Here is a 23,618-nt window from a genome sequence, read left to right as displayed (position 1 = left end):
AAGAATGTTAAAACAAAAAAATATATATATATATTAACCCTTTAATGACCTGGCCATTTTGCACCTTTGTGACCAGACAGATTTTTGCAAATCTGACATATGTCACTTTATGTGGTAATAACTTTGGAATGCTTTTTCTTATCCAAGCCACTCTGGGATTGTTTTCTCGTGACATATTGTACTTCATGTTAGTGGTAAATTTGAGTCAATATTTTTAAACTTTATTTCTAAAACAAAAAAATCTTAAATTTACAGAACATTTGGAAAAATGTATAATTTTAAAAATTAGAATTTCTTTGTTTTTAAGACAGTTGATACCTCACAAAATAGTTATTACTTCCCATATGTCTACTTTATGTTGCCATCAAGTTTTCAGGCGCTCTGTCGCAATTGAAGTAACCCTGAGGTACTCCAAAATGTGACCCCATTTTGGAAACTACACCCCCTAAAGTATTCATCTAGGTGTGTAGTGAAAATGTTATTATTTTACAGTATTCATCTAGTGGTATAATGAGTATTTATTTTAACATTTTGGCGTTTGTCTAATTTTCCAAATTATAATTGGCTGATAATATAATGAAATGTGGCGTGTTAAAAAACTGTGGATTGCATAATAAATTAAAAATGTCCAAAAGTGCATAAAATAAGTAAAAAAAAATGTAAATTGATTACATTATTAATCTAGGAAAGTATGGTAATTGCGTAAACACTGCTTAATGCAAAGTCTAGGCTTATCTGGACAGGTGTCACATTGATATATGACATACTGCCGTATCCCATTCTTGTAACAGACTCTACATCTCTTTTGGGCTCTGCTTTTTTTTTTTTGCAGTAGGGGGCACCTGGGATAATTCTGCTGTCATGACTAGATGACGCTATCCCACTGCTATCCTGGCGCTGCTCTCCAAATATTACATTTTTAAGGATTTGTTCTTGAAAATCAAGATATCTTCCTTGGTTCCCTGCTTTATGGAACATGACAAAATAATTATACAGGATTACTTGCAAAAGGTGGGCTGCAAGTTTCTTATTCCAAATGTGGGATTTCCTGACCGCGCTATAGTGCTGCAAGGTCCACCCCACCCATATATTTATTGTATGGTATTTGTTCCGCGCACAGGAACAGGGCTGTTACTGTCTGGATGTATAGATGTCATTATGAGGACATCATTTTTTGTCTCAATATTTTACAAGTAAGATGTCCCCATTGCAAAGGTCCTTTATTTCCCCAGACTTCCATTTTTGGCTGACTAAAGGGTTGGGTAGGCCTCTTTGATTGCGGCGTATGGTGCCACATGCCACTGTCATTCTGACTGAAAGTGTAATAATTGGTACCCCTTATCTAAAAGAGGGTGAAAAAGATCCCACACTATTTTACCTGCCATATTGAGGAAAGGGGGGCATTCACGAAGACAAAACTGGGTATCTTTGCCTTCATACAGTATAAATTTATAGGTGCAGCCAGAGCTGCTCTCACAGAGCTTATACATTTTTAGCCCAAATCATACCCTCTTCCTTAGCAAATATTGGCGAAATTGAAGCCTGCCTTTAAAAAGGACAAGTGACTCGTCCACGGCAATATTTTTTTCTAGGGTATAGGCCTCTTTAAATTTTAAATTTTAATTATTTATAAGGGGTCTAATTTTATAAAGCCTGTCCTTGCTGGGGTCATCACGTGGGGGGCATGGTGTGTTGTCAGCGAAATGAAGAAATCACTGGATTGTCTCAATTTGCTGTTTTGTCACCCTGTACATGAGGGTATCGTACAATACATCATATGACCAAAAAGATCTTATAGTAGACCCATATTTAGAAGGAGGCCCCAACATTTTAAAATGTCCGCCACAACAACAGGGCACCATACGCCATTCTTGGCGTAATATGAGGTGGGGTGACTAGCGATGAATTGAGCAGAGTATAAATTGGTCTGCTCAACCATCAAATTTAGCAGTTTTTCTGATAAGAAGATTTAAAAAAATTCCACCCCCCCCCCCCCTAAACCCCATAACATCATAACGGATACCTGTGACAGAATGAAATTCTGCAACAGATGGTGTATATGACTCTGTGGACATTCATTCAGGGTCAATGGCACTAGTGCCAGGCATAGAGTGTCGTCTGCGACTTTGCCGTGGCTCGTCATCACTAGTGTTGGCGGACGATGACGAAATTTGAAACTCTCGCTTGCACTTTCTGTATCAGAACAGATAAATGTGTATGCCTCCTCAGCCTTATACATACGCTCACCCTAACACTAGTCCAAGCAATATATATATATATATAACCGATGGGCATAACGGCCTAGTATCACATTGCAGGCTATTGGGGTACAAATATTGCCTCTCCCAATCTACCACTAATGTAGTAGACAAGTGGTTCCGATGATAAATGTTTTTTTATCATAGATGTATAAGTACCCCTGTCCTCAGTAACCAATTGAATATAGCCACTGTGTGGCAATGTGTAGCAAGACACTAAATATTCAAGTAGGAGATCTCTATATTGACCCATAACACACAGTGGATGTTATTGCCACTTAAACTGTGTGCTAGCCCTAAAATTATCTACTGGGCTAATCACTTGTGGCAACCGGCATCCAGTTAAATACCTATACAGACACCTATATAGCCTGCAAAAGTCTTCCCTAAAGTAGTGCTCAACGCGTTTATGCATGGGTTGACCCCAGGTTTCATCAGGCGTAGCTTAGAGATAAACTGAGGATAGGATCATGGCTGTTTTAATGTAGCTGTCTGCCTCTGATGACACGGACAGTATGGCCACCACAGCACCAGACGTCATACTGTCTGCACGCCATCCAAATTTGTCTCCAGTGTTTTACTGTCTTAGACATGTGTACTTTACTTTTAATTTCCCATTATGTATATTCATGTCACTATAAAGTAAATTCAGTTTTTAGAAAGGTTGACATTTGTAATGCTATCGGGTCATGGCCAACAGTTTATCTCTGGTCTTGATGGTCTTAGGCATGGTTAGTGCTGCAGATAGCATGTATCTGCTCTAGTTCCATGTTGTCTCTTCCCTTCCACTTCCTGCTTTGTTAGGTTGTATGCTTTCTCTCTGGCTCTTAAAGGACCAGTGTGTATGTGGCCAAATCTGTCTCTGTCCAATAATTGCTTGCGCTGGCCTATTTTAGGCACCTTATCCTGTGGGCCCCTATTAACCCTGTAACAACTGCAAAAATTGTTTTTGTCGAACATCACTACTTTCATTAACAACTCACTGTAGTTAGACAGTACCCTCCAAAAGGTCTGTGACTTGCACAAACTCCCCAAAGTTTTAGCACCATATTGGAGAGCAGCTCCAAATGTTTTCTTGCCACATATAGCCCCTGTACTATACTTTATATGTCTTCTATGCTCCTGCATCTAGCTATACAGTCCTGATCGAAAGTTTAAGACCACTTGAAAAATGGCAAAAAATCATATTTTACATTGTTGGATCTTAACATGGTTCCAAGTAGAGCTTCAACATGCAACAAGAAGAAATGAGAGTAAGACAAAACATTTTTAGAGCATTCAATTAATTGAAAATAACGATTAAACTGAAAAAGGCTGTTTTTCAGCTGATCCAAATTTTAGGACCACATGCCTTTAAAAGGCCAAATCTGTGCAAAGATGTGGATTCATTGTCATTTTATGTCAGGTAGTCACACGTTGTGATGGCAAAGGCAAAAAAAACTCTCCCTTTTTGAACGTGGTCGGGCTGTTGAACTGCATAAGCAGGGTCTCTCACAGCGCACCATCGCTTCTGAGGTGGGACGCAGTAAGACAGTCATTTGGAATTTCTTAAATGATCCTGAGGGTTATGGAACAAAAAAGTCAAGTGAAATTTCATCAGCATTGAGCCGGAGGATCCAATTGGCTGTCCGTCAAGACACTGGACGATCCTCGACCCAAATTAAGGCCCTTACTTGTGCTGACTGCAGCCCCATAACCATCAGACGGCATCTGAGACTGAAGTGCTTCAAAAACAAAAAACGTCTTCAAAGACCTCGTCTCCTTGAACTCCACAGAACTGCTCGTTTGGACTTTGCAAGAGAGCACCAAACATGGAACATTCAAAGGTGGAAGAAAGTTTTATTCTCTGGTCCTTATGGTTTCCAACGTTACTGGCATGACAAGCAGATCCCACCTGAGATGTTTTATACGCGCCACAGTGGAGGGGGTGGCATAATGGTCTGGGGTGCTTTTTCCTTCGGTGGAACAATGAAGCTTCAGGAAGTGCAGGGGCGTCAAACGGCCGCTGGCTATGTCCAGATGTTCAACAGGACAACGTCACAGTACACAATGCCCGGAGGACAAGGGATTTCTTCCAGAAGAATAACATCACTCTTTTGGCCCATCGTGCACGTTCCCCTGATCTAAATCCAATTGAGAACCTTTGGGGATGGATGACAAGGGAAGTTTACAAAAATGGACAACAGTTCCAGACAGTAGATAGCCTTCATGCGGCCGTCTTCACCACTTGGAGCAATGTTCCCACTCACCTCATTGAAACGCTTGCATCAAGCATGCCGAAACGAATTTTGGAAGTGATAAACAATAACAGCGGAGCTACTCATTACTGAGTTCATGTTTGGAAGTTGGATTTCCGTTTTGGGGTGTTTAATATTTTTTGGGAGTTGTGGTCCTAAACGTTTGATTAGCTGAAAAACAGCCTGTTTAAGTTTATTCATTGTTTTCATTTAATTGAATGCTCAAAAAATGTTTTGTCTCACTCCTATTTCTTCTTGTTGCATGTTGAAGCTTTGATTGGAACCTTGTTAAGATCCAGCCATGCTAAATATGATTTTGTGCCATTTTTCAAGTGGTCTTAAACTTTTGATCAGGACTGTATATTGCACATAACACTGACTGTAAGTTTCTGAGTTGAAACTGCTACACAACTTGTTTCTGCTATCCACTATTTCTTCATAAACATTTATAACACTTTTTTACAGTTTAACCTGAAATATTTGAATATTTCAAAGTAGAGTTACATAGTCCTGGTTTGAGTTAGTGTTTGCGTCACAATGTATTATTTTGTGGGAATTGTTATTTTTTTTTTAATTCTAAGAAAATTTGAAGGAATTTATGACATTTGAAATGTTTAGATATAACAAGATATGTATTGTCTGAAAACAGTGTAATGTGTGTTCTTGTATATACCGGTGAGATTAGCAAAGACATACATTTATTTTCACACAGAGAGTCTTTTCAGTATCTGGTCTAAATCTCCATGCCTTGCTTAGATGGTCAGAACAGCAGGCACCATAAATACCCATCTATCATTAATTCTCTGTTAAAGTCCCATGATCTTTATAACACCTTGTCCAAACACAGAAATCTCACCAGTTTAATAAAACCTAGTTGATTTTGTCTCTCACACATTAACCCCTTTTACCCCGGGCCAGTTTTTGCCCTCCTGCCCAAGCCATTTTTTGGAAATCTGACATGTGTCACTTTATGTGGTAATAACTTTGGAACACTTTTACGTATTCAAGCCATTCTGAGATTGTTTTCTCGTGACACATTGTACTTCATGATAGTCATAAATGTGAGTCAATATAGTTCACCTTTACTCGCAATTTAAAAAATTTATATTTCTCTGCTTTTAAATCAGAAAGTGATACCTCATAAAATATTCATTACTTTACATTCCCCATATGTCTACTTTATGTTGGCATCATTTTGTAAATCTCATTTCATTTTTTTTAGGACGTTAGAAGGCTTAGAATTTTAGAAGCAATTCTTAAAATGTTTAAGAACATTTCCAAAACCCACTTTTTAAGTACTAGTTCAGGTCTGAAGTCACTTTGTGGGGCTTGCATAGGGGAAAACACCCATAAATGACTCCATTGTAGAAACTACACCCCTCAAGTTACTCAAAACCGATTTTACAAACTTTGCTAATCCTTTAGGTATTCCACAAGAATTAAAGGAAAATTACATTTCTAAATTTCACTCTTTTGGCAGATTTTCCATTTTAATCCATTTTTTTCTTTAACACATCAAGGGTTTACAGCCAAACCAAACTCAATATTTATAACACTCCACATGCGGTCGTAAACTGATTTAAGGGCACACGGCAGGGCGCAGAAGAAAAGAAGCACTATATGGTTTTTGGAAGGACTGTGTTTTAGATGCCATGTCCCATTTGAAACCCCCCTGATGCACCCTTACAGTAGAAAGTCCCAAAAAGTTAACCCATTTTGGAAATTAGAGGATATGGTGCCAGTTTTATTGGTACTATTTTGGGGTACATATGATTTTTTATTGCTCTATAATGTGCTTTTTGTGAGGCAAGTCAACGGTTTTAGCATAGTTTTTATCTTTTATTTTTTACAACAACATTCATCTGACAGGGTAGATCATGTGCTTTTTTTTATAGAGCAGGTTGTTACGGACGCAATGATAACAAATATGTCTACTTTCTTTATTTCAGTTTTACATAATAAAGCATTTTTTGTTTTAAAATTATTATTTTTTTGTCTCCATTTTCTCTACACCATATATTTTTATTTTTCTGCTGATCGTTTTGTGCAGGGGCTCTTTTTTGCAGGAAGAGTTTTTATTGGTACCATTTTTGGGTACATATGATTTTTTGATCATTCATTATTACACAAGATGACCAAAAAATGTGTGGTTTTGGCACAGTTTGTATTTATTTACTTATTTTTACAGCGTTCACCTGAGGGGTTAGGTCATGTGGCATTTTTATAGAGCAGATGGTTACGGACGTGGCCATACCTAATATGTATACTTTTTCTTATTTATTTAAATTTTATACACAATTTTAAACAAAAAAAAGATGTTTTAGTGTCTCCATAGTCTGAGAGCCATAGCTTTGTTATTTTTTGACTGATTGTCTTAGGTAGGGTCTAATTTTTTGTGGGATGAGGTTATGGTTTGATTGGTACTATTTTAGGAGGCATATGCCTTTTTGATCACTTGGAGTTGCAATTTTTGTGATGCAAAGTGACAAAAATAGTTTTTTTGGCACTGTATTTATTTTTTATTTTTACAGTGTTCAGCTAAATGGGTTAGGTCATGTGATATTTTTATATAACTGGTTGCTACGGATGCGACAATACCTAATATGTATACTTTTTTTATTTATTTTACTTTAACACAATAATAGCATTTTTGAAACAAAAAATGATGTTTTAATGTCTCCATGTTCTAAGAGCTATAGTTTTTTATTTTTTGAATGATTTTCTTATGTAGGGGCTCATTTTTTGCAGGATGAGGTGACATTTTTATTGGTACCATTTTGTGGGACATATGCCTTTTTGATCACTTGGTGTTGCACTTTTTGTGATGTAAGGTGACAAAAATGGCTTTTTAAAAACAGTTTTTTTGGGGGGTGTTTATCGGACGGGGTGGATCATGTGATATATTTATAGAGCCGGTCATTTTGGACACGGTGATACCTAATATGTATGTTTTTTCCTTTTTTCTATTGTTTTATTATAAAATCAGGGGAAAGGTTTTTTTTTTTCTTTCTTAACTTACATATTTTTTTATTAAAAACACGTTTTTTTGCTTTTTTTTAAAACTATTTCTGTCTCACTCTGGGACTTCAACTTTTGAGGGTCTGATCCCCTCTGCAATGCATTACAATACATTTGTATTGTAATGCATTGCCTGTTAGTGTATTACAGTAATATATTAACAGGTTGCCTAGGAGACCCAGCCTGGGGCTGAATCTCCTCGGCCCCCATAGAAGGCAGGTCCCGATGCCGTGCAAGGCATTGGGCTTTCTTGTCACCCATCGGGTCTCCACCACAGCAGACTCCCTCACCCGCCACATGCACCTTCTATGCTGCAGTCAGCGCGGACCACGGCATAGAAGGGGTTAATTCACCGACATCGGTTTTTACAGCAATGCCGCTGGATACAGCAGGGGCCCGGATATCAGGGACTGCCCCCCAATCACCCAGATGTAATAGTACATCAAAATGTGGCAAGTCACTTGCCGCCATGACGTATATTACGTCATATGTCGTGAGTAAAGGGAGTCTGTCAATAATTTGAACCTGAAAACTATTGAAAGCACTAGATAAGTGATATGTAAAGCAGTTAAAACATACCTAGTTGGATGGTCATACTAGTTGCATGACCAATAATAACTTGTAGGTACTATCTCTCGTTGGGGAGAGAGTGGCTTATCGGCGTGAGGAGACCATATTGGTCATACATGCTTCAATGGAATTTGGGGAACAAAGGAATGCAAATGAGCTTCAACTCATGAAATAGGCCTTGAGACATGACTTTGATATCTGGTGGCATTAGAGGCAGAGCTTATTGAGAGCTCATTGGCATCCCTTTCTTCCTAGAATTCCAGAAGAGCATGTATGGCCTATAAGTCTCCTCACGGCAACTAAGGTGCTCTCTCCCCAAGGAGAGATAGTACCCCCCAAAATCCTTATTTAGGCCTCTCACCCAGTTAAGCTAGTACTCTCTGCACTGATGAGGGGCAATCACCCCAAAACAGCTGTTTGCAGACGAGATGTTGGCTTATTTAATGTCCAAGTCATGTCTCAAGGCCTATTGAGATAAGTTCAGTTCCTAATATGTCCACCTAGGAAATTAGGAAATGACTATAACCATTTCTCGACAGCAAAGGTGCAGAGATTCTAGGATAATTCACAGTTAGCGAACATCCAGCAGATACTTTGTAGTGCAGAGTGGATTAAAAGTTGCAGTGGTGCAGGGTATTGCAGTTTTATCCCATTCAACTGAATGAGGCAAGGGAATGAGTCAAAACTGCAATTCACTGCACTACCACTACTAAAGTACAGCATTTGGAAACACTTTCTAATTTCTGGACCAACGTAAATAATGAAGGGGCTGCCGTGCAATCCCCCTTCTTATAACAAGCTCATTGGAGTAAGGGTGTCGAGAGTCTGACTACCACTGATCTAATATTGATGGCCTATCCTTAGGGATAAGCCAATACTTTAAACCCTATTTAATTGCTCTACATGTCCCCCATCTAGATGACCCTTCAAACTGACACCCATTAATGCATGTTCTCATTTGTCATTGTGCTTTTATCAACTTTTAGCATGTGTATGTAAAAATAAGGAAACTATTTTTGTCAATCTTACAAATAGATGGAAAACACTACGTGTGGACATACTTTTAGAGAACTGCATCAGCAGCAATTGCCTGTAATAATAATCTCTCACTTAATGCATGGCTGTAGCTAGGAGGCTTGAGCGGCCGGGCCTTTCATGCAGAGTGCCAGGGGCTGAGCCGACAAGTCACTCTGCATTAATGAGGGTATTAAGACATGGGCTAGGGTAGCAAACTATATATTTGTCCGCCGTAAAGGAAGGCATAGCTACTAGTCTGCTTAACAAGACAATCACAGGAATTTCAAATTCCCCAGCATATGGTTCATTTATTGTGCTGACGGATTTACTGGAATTGGTGGAAAATTTGAATTAATGCATATTTCAGGCTCAGAAATGTTAGTATTGGTGAATCACTCTATATGCGAAATGTTATCAACTTTTGAGGTAGATTTATTTTATGTTGTTAACCTAATTTTATGATATCATAGCTATGTTCATACATTCAAGTAGTTGCATGCATTTAGAATGATTTATGTTCTGTTTATTCTGACTCCAATCATGTTTTTTTCTATTCTTTGTTCCAGCCTGTAATATCTATGCATTCTGTGGGGCATTATTTGGGATAACGTCGATGATGACATTACTGGCCATTGCCGTTGATCGTTACCTAGTTATAACCAAACCATTGAAATCTATGCAAAGGACATCAAAAAAGCGAACAGTGCAAGTAATTGTTCTCGTTTGGCTTTATTCATTAATGTGGAGCATGGCACCGCTACTTGGTTGGAGTAAGTGTAATGACATGTTTGAGAATACATAAAAAAACTGAATTATATAAAAGAGGCACTCAGACTGATTACCTACATTGTATAAAGGCTTAATCATTATCTTGGATTAAAATAGATTTTATATTATGTAATATTACTTAAGATTAAAAAACTGAAAGCTTAAAACTTTAACCCCTTCAGGACAGTTTTCACCTTACGAACCAAGACAAATTTGCTAATAACTTTGAAATGCTTTTACTTATCCAACTGATTCTGAGATTGTTTTCTCATGACACAATTTAATTCATTTTAGTGGTAAATTTGCGTTAATATGTAAATCCACAATTTTCTAAATTTGAATTGCTCTGCTTTTGAGAGTGAGACCTCATAAAATAGTATTACATTCACCAGATGTCTACTTTATGTATTTTGTAAATGTTATGTCAAAAGCATTAGCTTCAGAAGCAAGTTTTCAAATTTTCAAGAAAAGTTTCAAAAACTGGTTTTAAGGACCTTTTCAGTTCTGAAGTCACTTTGATGGGCTTACGTAATAAAAAGCACCCATAAATTGCTACTTTTTAAAAACTGCACCTCTCAAACTATTCAAAACTGAATTTAGAAACTTTGTTAGCCTTTAGGTGTTTCACAGGAAATAAAGCAAAATGGAGGTGAAATTTAAATCTGTTTTTGCAGATTTTCCATTTTAATCAATTTGTTTGTGTAAAACAGCAGGGATTAACAGGAAAACCAACCTCAAACCACAAACTGCTGTATGGGCACACAGCAGGGCCCAGAAGGGAAGAGAAGATTTTTCCAAAATAGTTTTCAGGGGCCATGTTGCATTTGAAATGACCCTGAGGTACCTCTACAGTGGAAACCCCCCTTTTTGGTCACTCTACTGAATTTAAATGCTGTAGCTTTTCAGGTATTAGTCCCAATTCTAATACCAACCAATGCCAACCATACCTTATCTGCTGGTGTATAGGGTATACAAGAACATGTCCTGAACATAACAAATCAAAATATTACAGATACCCCCAGGTCTGGTATAGTGTAAAAACCCTGAAGATATGACCCAATTTTTGAAACTACACCCCTTTAGTAATTTTCACAAGAGGTGTAGTGAGCATTTTGACCGAAAAGGTGTTCCATAGAATTTTAAAAACACTTGGCAGTGAAATTGAAAAATTAAAGGATAAAAAACACCTCTCAATTTGTTACACATTTTCTCCTGAATATGGTAACACCCCATATGGGCTTGTAAATGGCTGAATGGGCAGACTGCAGAACTCAGAACAGAAGGAGCTCTATGTGACATGTAGAGCAGATTTTGCTGAAATGTTTTTCGGGTGCTATGTCGCATTTTAAGAGAACCTCTATAGTGGAAATCTTGCGTGGTGCTGGCCAGCGTGGTGATACGTCACCGCACATTACATTTTGAACTGGATCTTCAAGAAATATGGCTGACATGGCTGCAGCGGCCTCTTTGCGCTCAAATGGATTAGGTGAGTATGATTTTTTTTTTATTTTTACTGCCATTTCAGGGAAAATTGATTTGTTACATGGAAGCACAAGGAAATTTGGCTTCAAATTTTCCCTGGATTTCAGATCGAAGTCCACTTTGAATACTTCGCTCAACAATAATTCTAATTTCAGAAGCAATTCAAATTGGTTTCAGGCCATGACATCACTGTTAATTAGGACGTGGTACAAAACATCTGGTCCTAATGGAGCTCGAGCCCCCAAAATTTCTGCTGCATTTACTGGGGTCCAACCCAGGGTTCGACTAAATGGTGATGTGGGTTTCTGGTTAATAAATTGTTTGGTCCACCATTAAATTTATAAAATCTTCAGAGAAAAAGATTTTGGAAAAATCTATTTCGGCGAAGCCCCCAGTGACAACCTGAATGCCGGGGCTGCCCACAAACTCCGGAGTTTGAGGCTGATGATCCTCCGGGAATGAGGTCCATATGGGATCAGTTTGGGGGGCTGCCTCAGCTGTTGTTCTGGTGTGCCTTCTTGAGGGTCCCTCATTACTTGATGATGAGGAGGAAGAAGAGTAGAGGAATGTGGCATCCTCTTCTCCCTTGTTGGCCATATATGTTTAAGAGGCAAGAATGGTGCATGCCACTTCCTAAAATGTGCATATATTTTATTTATTCCCAGGGGTGTGTATGTTGTGCTTTCACATGTGAAGGGGCTTGTAATAAATTTCAAACAGAATTAGTAGAAGGAAAAAGAGGGGGAAAAATGAAGATAAAAATTTAGTTAAAAATAGGCTCTCATACACCTCCTATAAAATCTGCACAGAAAACGGAGCACAGCTCAGCAGGTGCAGGACGGACAAAAGCAAATGTTGCGTGTGTGCAAAAACTGTAGTTTAAGAATTTACTACTTGCAAGATCTGAACAAGGCTGAGAGAAATATACAGTTGCAAGAAAAAGTATGTGAACCCTTTGGAATTATATGGATTTCTGCACAAATTCATCATAAAATGTGATCTGATCTTCATCTAAGTCACAACAATAGACAATCACAATCTGCTTAAACTAATAACGCACAAAGAATTAAATGTTACCATGTTTTTATTGAACACACCATGTAAACATTCACAGTGCAGGTAGAAAAAGCATGTGAACCCTTGGATTTAATAACTGGTTGAACCTCCTTTGGCAGCAATAACTTCAACCAAACGTTTCCTGTAGTTGCAGATCAGGTGTGCACAACGGTCAGAAGTAATTCTTGACCATTCCTCTTTACAGAACAGTTTCAGTTCAGCAATATTCTTGGGATGTCTGGTGTGAATCGTTTTCTTGAGGTCATGCCACAGCATCTCAATCATGTTGATGTCAGGACTCTGACTGGGCCACTACTGAAGGCGCATTTTGTTCTCTTTAGGCCATTCTGTTGTTGATTTACTTCTATGCTTTGGGTCGTTGTCCTGTTGCAACACCCATCTTCTGCTGAGCTTCAGCTGGTGGACAAGTGGCCTTAAGTTCTTCTGCAAAATATCTTGATAAACTTGGGAATTCATTTTTCCTTCGATGTGAGCAATCCGTCCAGACCCTGACGCAGCAAAGCAGCCCCAAACCATGATGCCCGCACCACCATACTTCACAGTTGGGATGAGGTTTTGATGTTGGTGTGCTGTGCCTCTTTTTCTCCACACATAGTGTTGTGTGTTTCTTCCAAACAACTCAACTTTGGTTTCATCTGTCCACAGAATATTTTGCCAGTACTGCTGTGGAACATCCAGGTGCTCTTGTGCAAACTGTAAACGTGCAGCAATGTTTTTTTTGGACAGCAGTGGCTTCCTCTGTGGTATCTTCCCATGAAATCCATTCTTGTTTAGTGTTTTACATATCGTAGATTCGCTAACAGGGATGTTAGCATATGCCAGAGATCTTTGTAAGTCTTTAGCTGACACTCTAGGATTCTTCTTCACCTCATTGAGCAGTCTGCGCTGTGCTCTTGCAGTCAACTTTACAGGATGACCACTCCTAGGGAAAGTAGCAGCAGTGCTGAACTTTCTACATTTATAGACAATTTGTCTTACCATTGACTGATGAACAGCAAGGCTTTTGGAGATACTTTTATAACCCTTTCCAGCTTTATGCAAGTCAACAATACTTAATCGTAGGTCTTCTGAGAGCTCTTTTGTGCAAAGCATCATTCACATCAGGCAATGTTTCTTGTGAAAATCAAACCCAGAACTAGTGTGTTTTTTATAGGGCAGGGCAGCTGTAACCAACACCTCCAATCTCATCTCATTGATTGAACTCCAGTTGGTTGACACCTCACTCCAATTAGCTCTTGGAGATGTCATTAGCCTAGGGATTCACATACTTTTTCCACCTGCACTGTGAATGTTTACATGGTGTGTTCAATAAAAACATGGTAACATTAAATTCTTTGTGTGTTATTAGTTTAAGCAGATTGTGATTGTCTATTGTTGTGACTTAGATGAAGATCAGATCACATTTTATGACGAATTTGTGCAGAAATCCATATAATTCCAAAGGGTTCACATACTTTTTCTTGCAACTGTGTGTATATATATATATATATATATATATTGTGTCACAGTGAAGGGTATTGTCTGGGAAAACAGGTATTTTCCTATCAGTGTGTGATACTGGACTAATTGGCGGCCAGGTGGGTTCAATGACCGGACTGGATCTCAGGTGCCGTTCCGGGGTTTTGGCAACACCTAGCTGCCTTTAAAAAACAGTTGGGATCAGAAGAGGGGATCTCTCTGTGTTGGACCATGTGATGAGCACAGTGACGTCACTAGATCCTCAAAGAAGAAGAAAGAAAACAAGCCAGACTGCGCAAACAAGTGGATGAGGTGAGTTTTATATTTTTTTTAACCCCTCCATGCCTAATTTATTTAGCATTCTGTATTAAGAATGCTATTATTTTCCATTATAACCATGTTATAAGGGAAAATAATAAATATCAGGTCCCCATCCCGATTGTCACCTAGCAACCATGCGTGAAAATCACACCATATCCGCACTTGCTTGCTTCACCTCACGCATTGCACCCGTGCGGAATTCTCGTCTGTGTTAAAGGAGCCTTATGCTACTTTCACACTCGCGTTTTAGCTTTCTGTTTGTGAGATCCGTCATGGGCTCTTACAAGCCATCCAAAACGGATCAGTTTTGCCCTAATGCATTCTGAATGGAAAAGGATCCGCTCAGAATGCATCAGTTTGCCTCCGATCACTCTCCCTTCCGCTCTGGAGGCGAAAAACAAAACGCTGCCTGCAGCATTTTGCTGTCCTCTTGACAAAACTAAGCCAAAACGAATCCGTCCTGGCACACAATGTAAGTCAATGGGGACCGATCAGTTTTCTCTGACACAATCTGGCACAATAGAAAACTGATCCTTCTCTCATTGTGACTCAATGGAGTTCATGACTGATCCGTCTTGACTATGTTACAGATAATACAACCAAATCCATTCATGATGGTTGCACGCGGTTGTATTATTGTAATGGATCTGTTTTTGCAGATCCATGACGGATCTGCCCAAAACGCGAGTGTGAAAGTAGCCTAAAACTAGCATTGGCTGGTATAGCAGCGATCAGGACGGCAGGAGATACAATCTCTCTGGACCCTTAACTAAGATGGCTGCTTGTGAGGCAGAACAGCCTGATCACTGTGCAATTAGGACTGGCGACCAGTTTTTTGTTGCGCAGTACAGCGCTGGACAGCAAGTCACATCCTGCAGCGCTGTACATGTACAGCACTGGTTGTCTAGGGGTTAAAGGGTTGTGCAGTAGCATAATATTAATGAAATATGTTTAACAGTTAAACTTTTCAAGAGCACCCATGTCTCGACTGCTTCTAACTGTTGATCAGGGGTGTCAGAAGTTGGACGTCTGCCAATCAGATATTGATTGCCTATGCTGGGCAGGAATCAGAGTCCCCATGTATTGCAGTCAATTTTAAATTACCCGCTGCCTTGTGACTGCTGTCATCAAATCATTGTTACTGTTTACCTGTATTCTGTGTAGCTGCAACTATAAACTGATAGTCATACTGCCAGCCGCTCGAAGCACTTTACTGACAGAATGCATTTTACTCAGGTACTTTACAATTCTTGTATTAAAGGAGAAGTTAAGGATCTTTTTAATTCCCTCCCTCCCCAGTGATACCTGTGAAGATACCTAAAATTACCACTTGCCACTCCATTCTGGCTCCATGGCTCCTTGACTGTCTTCACTGGTCTTCCTGTTCCCACTTGTCAACTTCCTGTAAGGACAAGGTCACATGCGCCGATGACTGGCCTCAGCAGTGACATGTCCCCAGGTAGCACATGACCCAGCAAAGGCATGTATCTTGGAGACACACTGAGACCAGTCATTGTCTGCAATGACAGACATCACTCCGTCCATGAAGTTGACAGGCAGGGACCGGAAGTGCTGTGAGGAACAAACGCGGGAACAAAGGAGTGGAACAGAGCGGCGGGGAGCAGGTAAGTATAGCTTTTACAGGTACTGCTGTGAGGAGGGGAAATAAAGAAAAATACTAGATATTTTTTAAGTATAGGTTATTTTGAGTTTTGTATATATTTTTTTATTTCTCCCACTTGTGGGAGGGGATTAGGACATTATATCATTGAATTTCATTCTAAACAATATTTAAAACGCAATCAATTTTTATTTTATACCAGATACAGTAGCTGTGGCTTCCATGCTGCCCACAGATCGAAATGCATGTACTGCATGGCTGGATCTCCTTAATGTGCCAGTTTAGTAATTGCTTACTCATTTTTATTAGGTTCCTACGTGCCTGAAGGTTTAATGATATCATGTACTTGGGACTATGTCACATCTACAGCTGCAAATAAAAGTTACACTATGATGCTGTGCTGCTGTGTCTTCTTCATCCCACTTATTGTGATATTTTACTGCTATCTGCTCATGTTCCTGGCAATCAGAAGTACCAGTAGGTAAGACACTAGTGATAATAACTTATCTTTTTGCTTATGACTAGACGTGTATATATATATATATATATATATATATATACATATACAGGTCCTTCTAAAAAAAATTACCATATTGTGATAAGTTTCATTATGTACTGATAAACATTAGACTTTCATATATTTTAGATTCATTACACACCAACTGAAGTAGTTCAAGCCTTTTATTGTTTTAATATTGATGATTTTGGCATACAGCTCATGAAAACCCCAAATTCCTATCTCAAAAAATTAGCATATCATGAAAAGGTTCTCTAAACGAGCTATTAACCTAATCATCTGAATCAACTAATTAACTCTAAACACCTGCAAAAGATTCCTGAGGCTTTTAAAAACTCCCAGCCTGGTTCATTACTCCAAACCGCAATCATGGGTAAGACTGCCGACCTGACTGCTGTCCAGAAGGCCATCATTGACACCCTCAAGCAAGAGGGTAAGACACAGAAGGAAATTTCTGAACGAATAGGCTGTTCCCAGAGTGCTGTATCAAGGCACCTCAGTGGGAAGTCTGTGGGAAGGAAAAAGTGTGGCAGAAAACGCTGCACAACGAGAAGAGGTGACCGGACCCTGAGGAAGATTGTGGAGAAGGACCGATTCCACACCTTGGGGGACCTGCGGAAGCAGTGGACTGAGTCTGGAGTAGAAACATCCAGAGCCACCGTGTACAGGCGTGTGCAGGAAATGGGCTACAGGGGCCGCATTCCCCAGGTCAAGCCACTTTTGAACCAGAAAAAGTGGCAGAAGCGCCTGACCTGGGCTACAGAGAAGCAGCACTTGACTGTTGCTCAGTGGTCCAAAGTACTTTTTTCGGATGAAAGCAAATTTTGCATGTCATTCGGAAATCAAGGTGCCAGAGTCTGGAGGAAGACTGGGGAGAGGGAAATGCCAAAAGTCCAGTGTCAAGTACCCACAGTCAGTGATGGTCTGGGGTGCCATGTCAGCTGCTGGTGTTGGTCCACTGTGTTTTATCAAGGGCAGGGTCAATGCAGCTAGCTATCAGGAGATTTTGGAGCACTTCATGCTTCCATCTGCTGAAAAGCTTTATGGAGATGAAGATTTCATTTTTCAGCACGACCTGGCACCTGCTCACAGTGCCAAAACCACTGGTAAATGGTTTACTGACCATGGTATTACTGTGCTCAATTGGCCTGCCAACTCTCCTGACCTGAACCCCATAGAGAATCTGTGGGATATTGGGAAGAGAAAGTTGAGAGATGCAAGACCCAACACTCTGGATGAGCTTAAGGCCGCTATCGAAGCATCCTGGGCCTCCATAACACCTCAGCAGTGCCACAGGCTGATTGCCTCCATGCCACGCCGCATTGAAGCAGTCATTTCTGCAAAAGGATTCCCGACCAAGTATTGAGTGCATAACTGAACATAATTATTTGAAGGTTGACTTTTTTTGTATTAAAAACACTTTTCTTTTATTGGTCGGATGAAATATGCTAGTTTTTTTAGATAGGAATTTGGTGTTTTCATGAGCTGTATGCCAAAATCATCAATATTAAAACAATAAAAGGCTTGAACTACTTCAGTTGGTGTGTAATGAATCTAAAATATATGAAAGTCTAATGTTTATCAGTACATTACAGAAAATAATGAACTTTATCACAATATGCAATTTTTTTTAGAAGGACCTGTATATATATATATATATATATATATATATACTGTATATTAAAGGGTTATTTTACTGCAGCAAATGGCATTTACCGTGTACTGTAGACAAAGTTAATACAATGCACTTACTAATGTATTGTGATTCTCCATATTGCCTCCTTTTCTGACTTGATTAATTTTTCTATTGCATTATACACTGCTCGTATCCATGGTTATAACTACCCTGCAATCCAGCAGTGGGGGACGTGTTTGCGAACTATAGGAAAAAGAACCAGCCTCTCCTGTGGCGTGTTAGCGTGCATAGGTAGGTGCTTTTTCCTATGGTGTGCAAGCACGGCCAGCACTGCTGGATTGCAGGGTGGTCATAACTCTTAGTTACAAGCAGTGTATAATGTGATGGAAAAATTAGTCAAGCCAGAAAAGGAGGCAATATGGACAATCACAAAACATTAGTAAGTGCCTTGTTTTAACTTTGTCTATATGATAAATGCCATTTGCTGAAGTGAGACAACGCCTCTAATTAGGGATGAGCCAATCGACTTTGGATGAAACATCTGAAGTTGATTCGCATAAAACTTCGTTCTAATACTGTACGGAGCAGGAGCTCCGTACAGTGTTAGAATGTATTGGCTCCGATGAGCCTAAGTTATTGCTTGGAACCAAACCCAAGTTCAGGAAATGGTTTCTTACAGTACAAATTTATTTATGAAGTTTTTACGCAATAACTTCTGCTCATCAGAGCCTATACATTTTAATACTGTACCGAGCTCCTGCTCTGTACAGTATTAGAAGGAAGTTTTATCCCTACCTTTAATGATTGGTTTATCAGGACTGAGCTGCAAGACCAAAAAGCAGCCTTACATATTTAAAGCGGTTCCGTGGAATTTACATATTGATGACCTATCAGGACATGTCATCAATATGTAAATCCTGAAGAATGCCTTTAACATCAGCAGATTCCAACAATATGATTTGTCTGGGTCTGCCCAGCTGTAAGTGGTAAGAGGAAACAACATTGAAGTGAAGCCAAAGCTGCCTTGCAGTGTTATTCCCCTCTCCTTATGGCAGTGAATATGTAGACTCAGACTAGGAAAGTCAAGGAAGATTCAATGCATTCAGAAACTCCTCAGATATTTCACTTTTTTTCACATTTTGGTATGTTGAGGCTTGTGCTAAAATAAAAAAATAAAATCGAGTTTTCCCCCATCATTCTACACAAAGTAAAAGCAGCATTGGAGAAAAAACTAGAATGTGGCATGGACACAAGTATTCAAACCATTTTCTATGACTCTTGAAAGTTAATTATCAGAGATTCCTATTTCTCTTGATCTTCTTTGAGATGTTTCTATACCTTGATTGGAGTCCACCTGTGAAATACTCAGTTGATTGGACATGATTTGGAAAGATGCACCCCTGTCTATATAAGGACTTCACAACTGACAGTGTATATCAGAGCAAAAAACAAGCCATAAAAAAAACTGCCTGTCGAGCTCAGAGACAGGATTGTGTGGAGGCACAGATCTGGAAAAGGGTAAGTAATTGGGCGAGAAGGGCCTTGGGAAGAAAGGTGATCGAGAACCCAATGGCCATTCTGGCTGAGATCTAAAGATCCTGTGTGCAGATGGGAGAAACTGCCAGAAGGTCAACCATCACGGCAGCACTTAACAAATCTGGGCTTTATGGAAGAGAAGCCAGAAAAAGCCATTCTTCAATAAAAGACACTTGAAATATACCATCCCTGGTGAAGCATGGTAGTGGCACCATCATGCTGTGGGGGTGTTTTTTAGCAGCCGGGACAGTGAGACTGGTCAGTATTGAGGGAAAACTGAATGGAGCTAAGTATGGAGATATTTTGATTAGGCTGAATGTTCACCTTCCAAGAAGACAATGACCTTAAACACACAGCCAAGCCAACACAGTAGTGGCATATCGAAAACTCTGTAAATGTACTTGAGTGGCCCAGCCATAGCCCTGACTTAAACTTAATATATTTTTTCTGGAGAGACCGTAAAATGGTTGCCCACTGATAGTCCCCATTCAACTTGTCAGAGCTTGAGAGTATCTGCACAGAAGAATGTCAGAAAATCCCCAAATTCAGGTGTGAAAACCTTGTGGCATCATAGCCAAGAAGACTGGAGTCTGTAATCTCTGCCCAAAGTACTTCAACTAAGTACTGAGTACTTATGTCAATATAATATTTAGCAAATATTTCTAACATTCTATTTTCACTTTACCATTATGGGGTAATGAATGCAGAATGATAGGGAAAAACCTGAACTTGTTTTTTTTATTTATTTCAGCACAAGGCCGTAACGTAACAAAATGTGAAAAAAGTAAAATATCTGAAGAGTTTCTGAATGTATTTTAGTTGTCATCTGAAGAAATGTTCAGCAAAGAACTATTTGTGTGTAACCGGGGTACTGCTCATTGTAAACCTTTGTGGTTTTCCATTATATACTATCCAAAAGTTCAATAAGTTCAATTCAATTACTACAGTTATTTTGGTGAATGCCTTCTGAGACTGAAGCAATCTAGTTAGTTTTACAGCTCTCTTTGACACAGAATTCATAGAAAATGAAATAAGAAGATCAAATGCAATCTGCAAGAGTCTGAATCTTTGAAGTAATAAAGGGATTAGTCTCCAAAACACCCTCATTGACTAAATTTAATTACACCCAGATAGAAATGTCGGATTGCTGCAAAACTCAGCATGCAGTTCTGTCTCAGGCAGATACAGTATGTAAATAATTACTGGTGTGGTCCTTTTTTGAATCAGATAATTTTTATTACTTAAAAAAAATATATATTTTTATACAGTACATTTACCCCACCCAACCCAACCCTTACCCCTCCCCCTCACCAAAGCACGACCACATAGAAGACACTAGGCACGGTCCATGTTTGTAGTTGGTAAGTCCGCCTGAAGATCGCAGTCCATTCTTCTGAAACATGGTAGATGACGCCGGAGAGCTTCTGTATTCCAAGATATATCCACATAACGTTTCGGCACAGGCATCATTTCATCATCTACAATCCCACTACTTCCTGAATCGTAGGAGCTGACTCATCAATCCAATGAAATGCTATGCATTTCCTTGTCTGATACAATATTCTCATAACAGCCACCTTCTTTTTCAGCATGTGTCTTGGCACCCTCACGAGGCCAAGTAAGCAGGTCAGTGGGTTAACCTCTAGGCTAATTTGAAAAATCCAATTTATAAGTCCCACTATCTCAACCCAATACCTCCTCAAGCGTGGACAGTTCCACATAAGATGGATCAAGGTTGCACTCGTGACATTACAACGCGGGCACACATCATCCCTCCTATAACCCATTTTGAAAAGAAATACAGGTGTTCTATAAACCCTATGCAGAAGACACAACTGGGAGATCCTATATGACTCGCTCAATGACAGCGTCGGTAAGTCAGTGAGAATTTTTTCCCATTGTTCCTCAGTCAGATCCTCAATATCCGTCTTCCATTTATCATACAATTTCAGTGGGTTGGATATATCAACTTCTGCCCTGAGTGTGTTATAATAAAGGGATATAACCCCACTTGTGGTCCCTGCCCTCACTGTATAGTCAATGATAGGACATCTGGACGTCTGCTGGACCTTCCCCTTCTTTTCTTGAGTCTGAATAGCATGCCTCAGCTGTAGGTATACATAAAAATAAATACCAAATTCCTGTCTCAAAACTTCAAAACTCTTCAATGACTTATCTGAGAACAATTGAGCCATCTTACCCAACCCATACTGCTCCCATTGTTGCACTCCACTAACCTTGTTTAATTCAGAGTATAAGCAATTAGGCCATATAGGCGTGTGGGTATTATACCCAGTAATATTCAGCCTTTCTTTAGCTTTCCACCATAGTTTATGCATCATGCTTATCAACGGATATTGAGTACCATGCGAATGAAATGATCCATCCTCCAAAGCTGACAATAAACAAGTACGGTGGATTAAGTGCTGGATAATGCGACCAGCATTGTTCAATTGAGACTCATCCCCCCATCCTCTGAAATGCTGTAACTGAGCCACAATATAATAGGACCAAGGGTCTGGAACTGCCAACCCCCTGTGTTTTTCGCCGCTGAAGGGTTGAAAGTTTAATCCTAGGGACACCTCCCCTCCATATAAAATCTCTAAATACTGCATTGACAGTGTTAAAGAACCTAAGCGGGATCCAGATCGGTGCATTATATAGGAGGTATAGAAGTTTTGGCATCAATATCATTTTCAAGAGATTAACCCGACCAATTACAGATAAGGGCCTGTATTTTTTTCCGAAATTCAGTGAGCATTGGCACCAGATTCAGACGTTCATAGTCACCTAAATTTGCAGTTACCCACACCCCCAAATACTTTAGGGATGTTACTACCTGCAACCCTCCCGTATCGGGTGGCGGTCTATTATTACTACTACCTAAGGGCAATAATGACCAGTTAATCACTAACCCAGACATATTCCCAAAATGATTAATGATTGTCATTGCAGCAGGAAGAGACTGCTCCCAGTCATCCAAGAACAAAATCAAGTCATCGGCATGTAAAGCCACTTTTTCTGTTCTATGTCCATATTGAAGACCCTTGACTGTATCAGCCATTCTCAGAGCCTCCGCCAAGGGCTCCACCGCCACCGCGAAAAGAAGCGGTGACAGTGGACACCCCTGTCTAGTTCCCCTAAACAGCATGAACGGGTCAGACATATCGCCATTAACCCTCACCGCCACTCTAGGGCATGCATACAGTAGTTGAACCCATTAAATAAATTCAACTCATTTTCTTAAGCACCAACCATAGATTGACTTCCGCTATAAGCAAACCCCTCAAGAATGCTTTCATAGTCTCCCACACTACTGACTAAGTTGCGGCTGGTAAATTAATCTGGAAAAATTCCTTAAGTTTTTCACCAATTCTGCCAGCGTCTGGTAGGAGAGGCAGCCAGTAAGGATTAAACTTCCAACCCCCACATGTATGACTTCACGTTGTATGAAGGTCAAGCACTGCAATCACCGGTGAGTGATCTGAGATCCTGCATGGCAGATACTGTACTTCCCTCATGTATTGTCCTATAAGGGCATTTCCAAGAATAAGGTCAATTCTGGATAAAGAATTATATGTGCTAGAGCAGCAAGAGAACTGCTTCACTGACGGATTTTTCAACCTCCAGAAATCTAGCATCATAGCCTCTTGCATCAAAACCCCAAAAGGTGTTATTCCGTTCGTTTGAGGAGTTTGACCCGCCCCCATTCTATCTAGATTATGATCAAGAATGTTATTGAAGTCCCCTAGTAATAGAACCGGAACATCAGATACGTCCGCTATAAATTGTAGTATACCTTTAAGTACCACCGGTGAGTATGGCGGCGGAATGTACACTCCCACTAGGAAACATGGAGTTGCGAAAATCACAGTGTAAACAGACATATCTCCCCTCTTTGTCCACCTTTTTAGTAATGCATGTAAACGCAATTGATCTGTGTATCAGGAGGCTCACCCCCCCTTGCATAGGACGAGAAAGTGGAATGGTAACAGTGTCCTGCCCATTTAGGGGTAAGCAATGGTCTGGTCCGAGGTAAGGTGAGTCTCCTGAACACAACAGATCAACGGTTGATATTGATTTAAGCAGACCATGACTGCTC

General features: G+C 39.7%; 1 protein-coding gene across 1 annotated transcript in view; it reads left to right on the top strand.

Annotated features, from left to right (window-relative positions):
* Positions 1 to 23,618, top strand: part of LOC122925460 (melanopsin-B-like) — a 142,226-nt gene that overhangs the window by 15,200 nt on the left and 103,408 nt on the right. The window contains exons 2-3 of the mRNA XM_044276820.1: positions 9,667 to 9,870; positions 16,137 to 16,308. Coding sequence (XP_044132755.1) covers positions 9,714 to 9,870; positions 16,137 to 16,308 — 329 coding nt within the window. The 5' untranslated portion in view covers positions 9,667 to 9,713. The remainder of the gene's footprint in view (positions 1 to 9,666; positions 9,871 to 16,136; positions 16,309 to 23,618) is intronic.

Source organism: Bufo gargarizans, chromosome 1 (assembly GCF_014858855.1).
Source record: "Bufo gargarizans isolate SCDJY-AF-19 chromosome 1, ASM1485885v1, whole genome shotgun sequence".
Lineage (NCBI taxonomy): Eukaryota > Metazoa > Chordata > Amphibia > Anura > Bufonidae > Bufo > Bufo gargarizans.
This window is presented reverse-complemented; position numbering and strand designations above follow the sequence as displayed.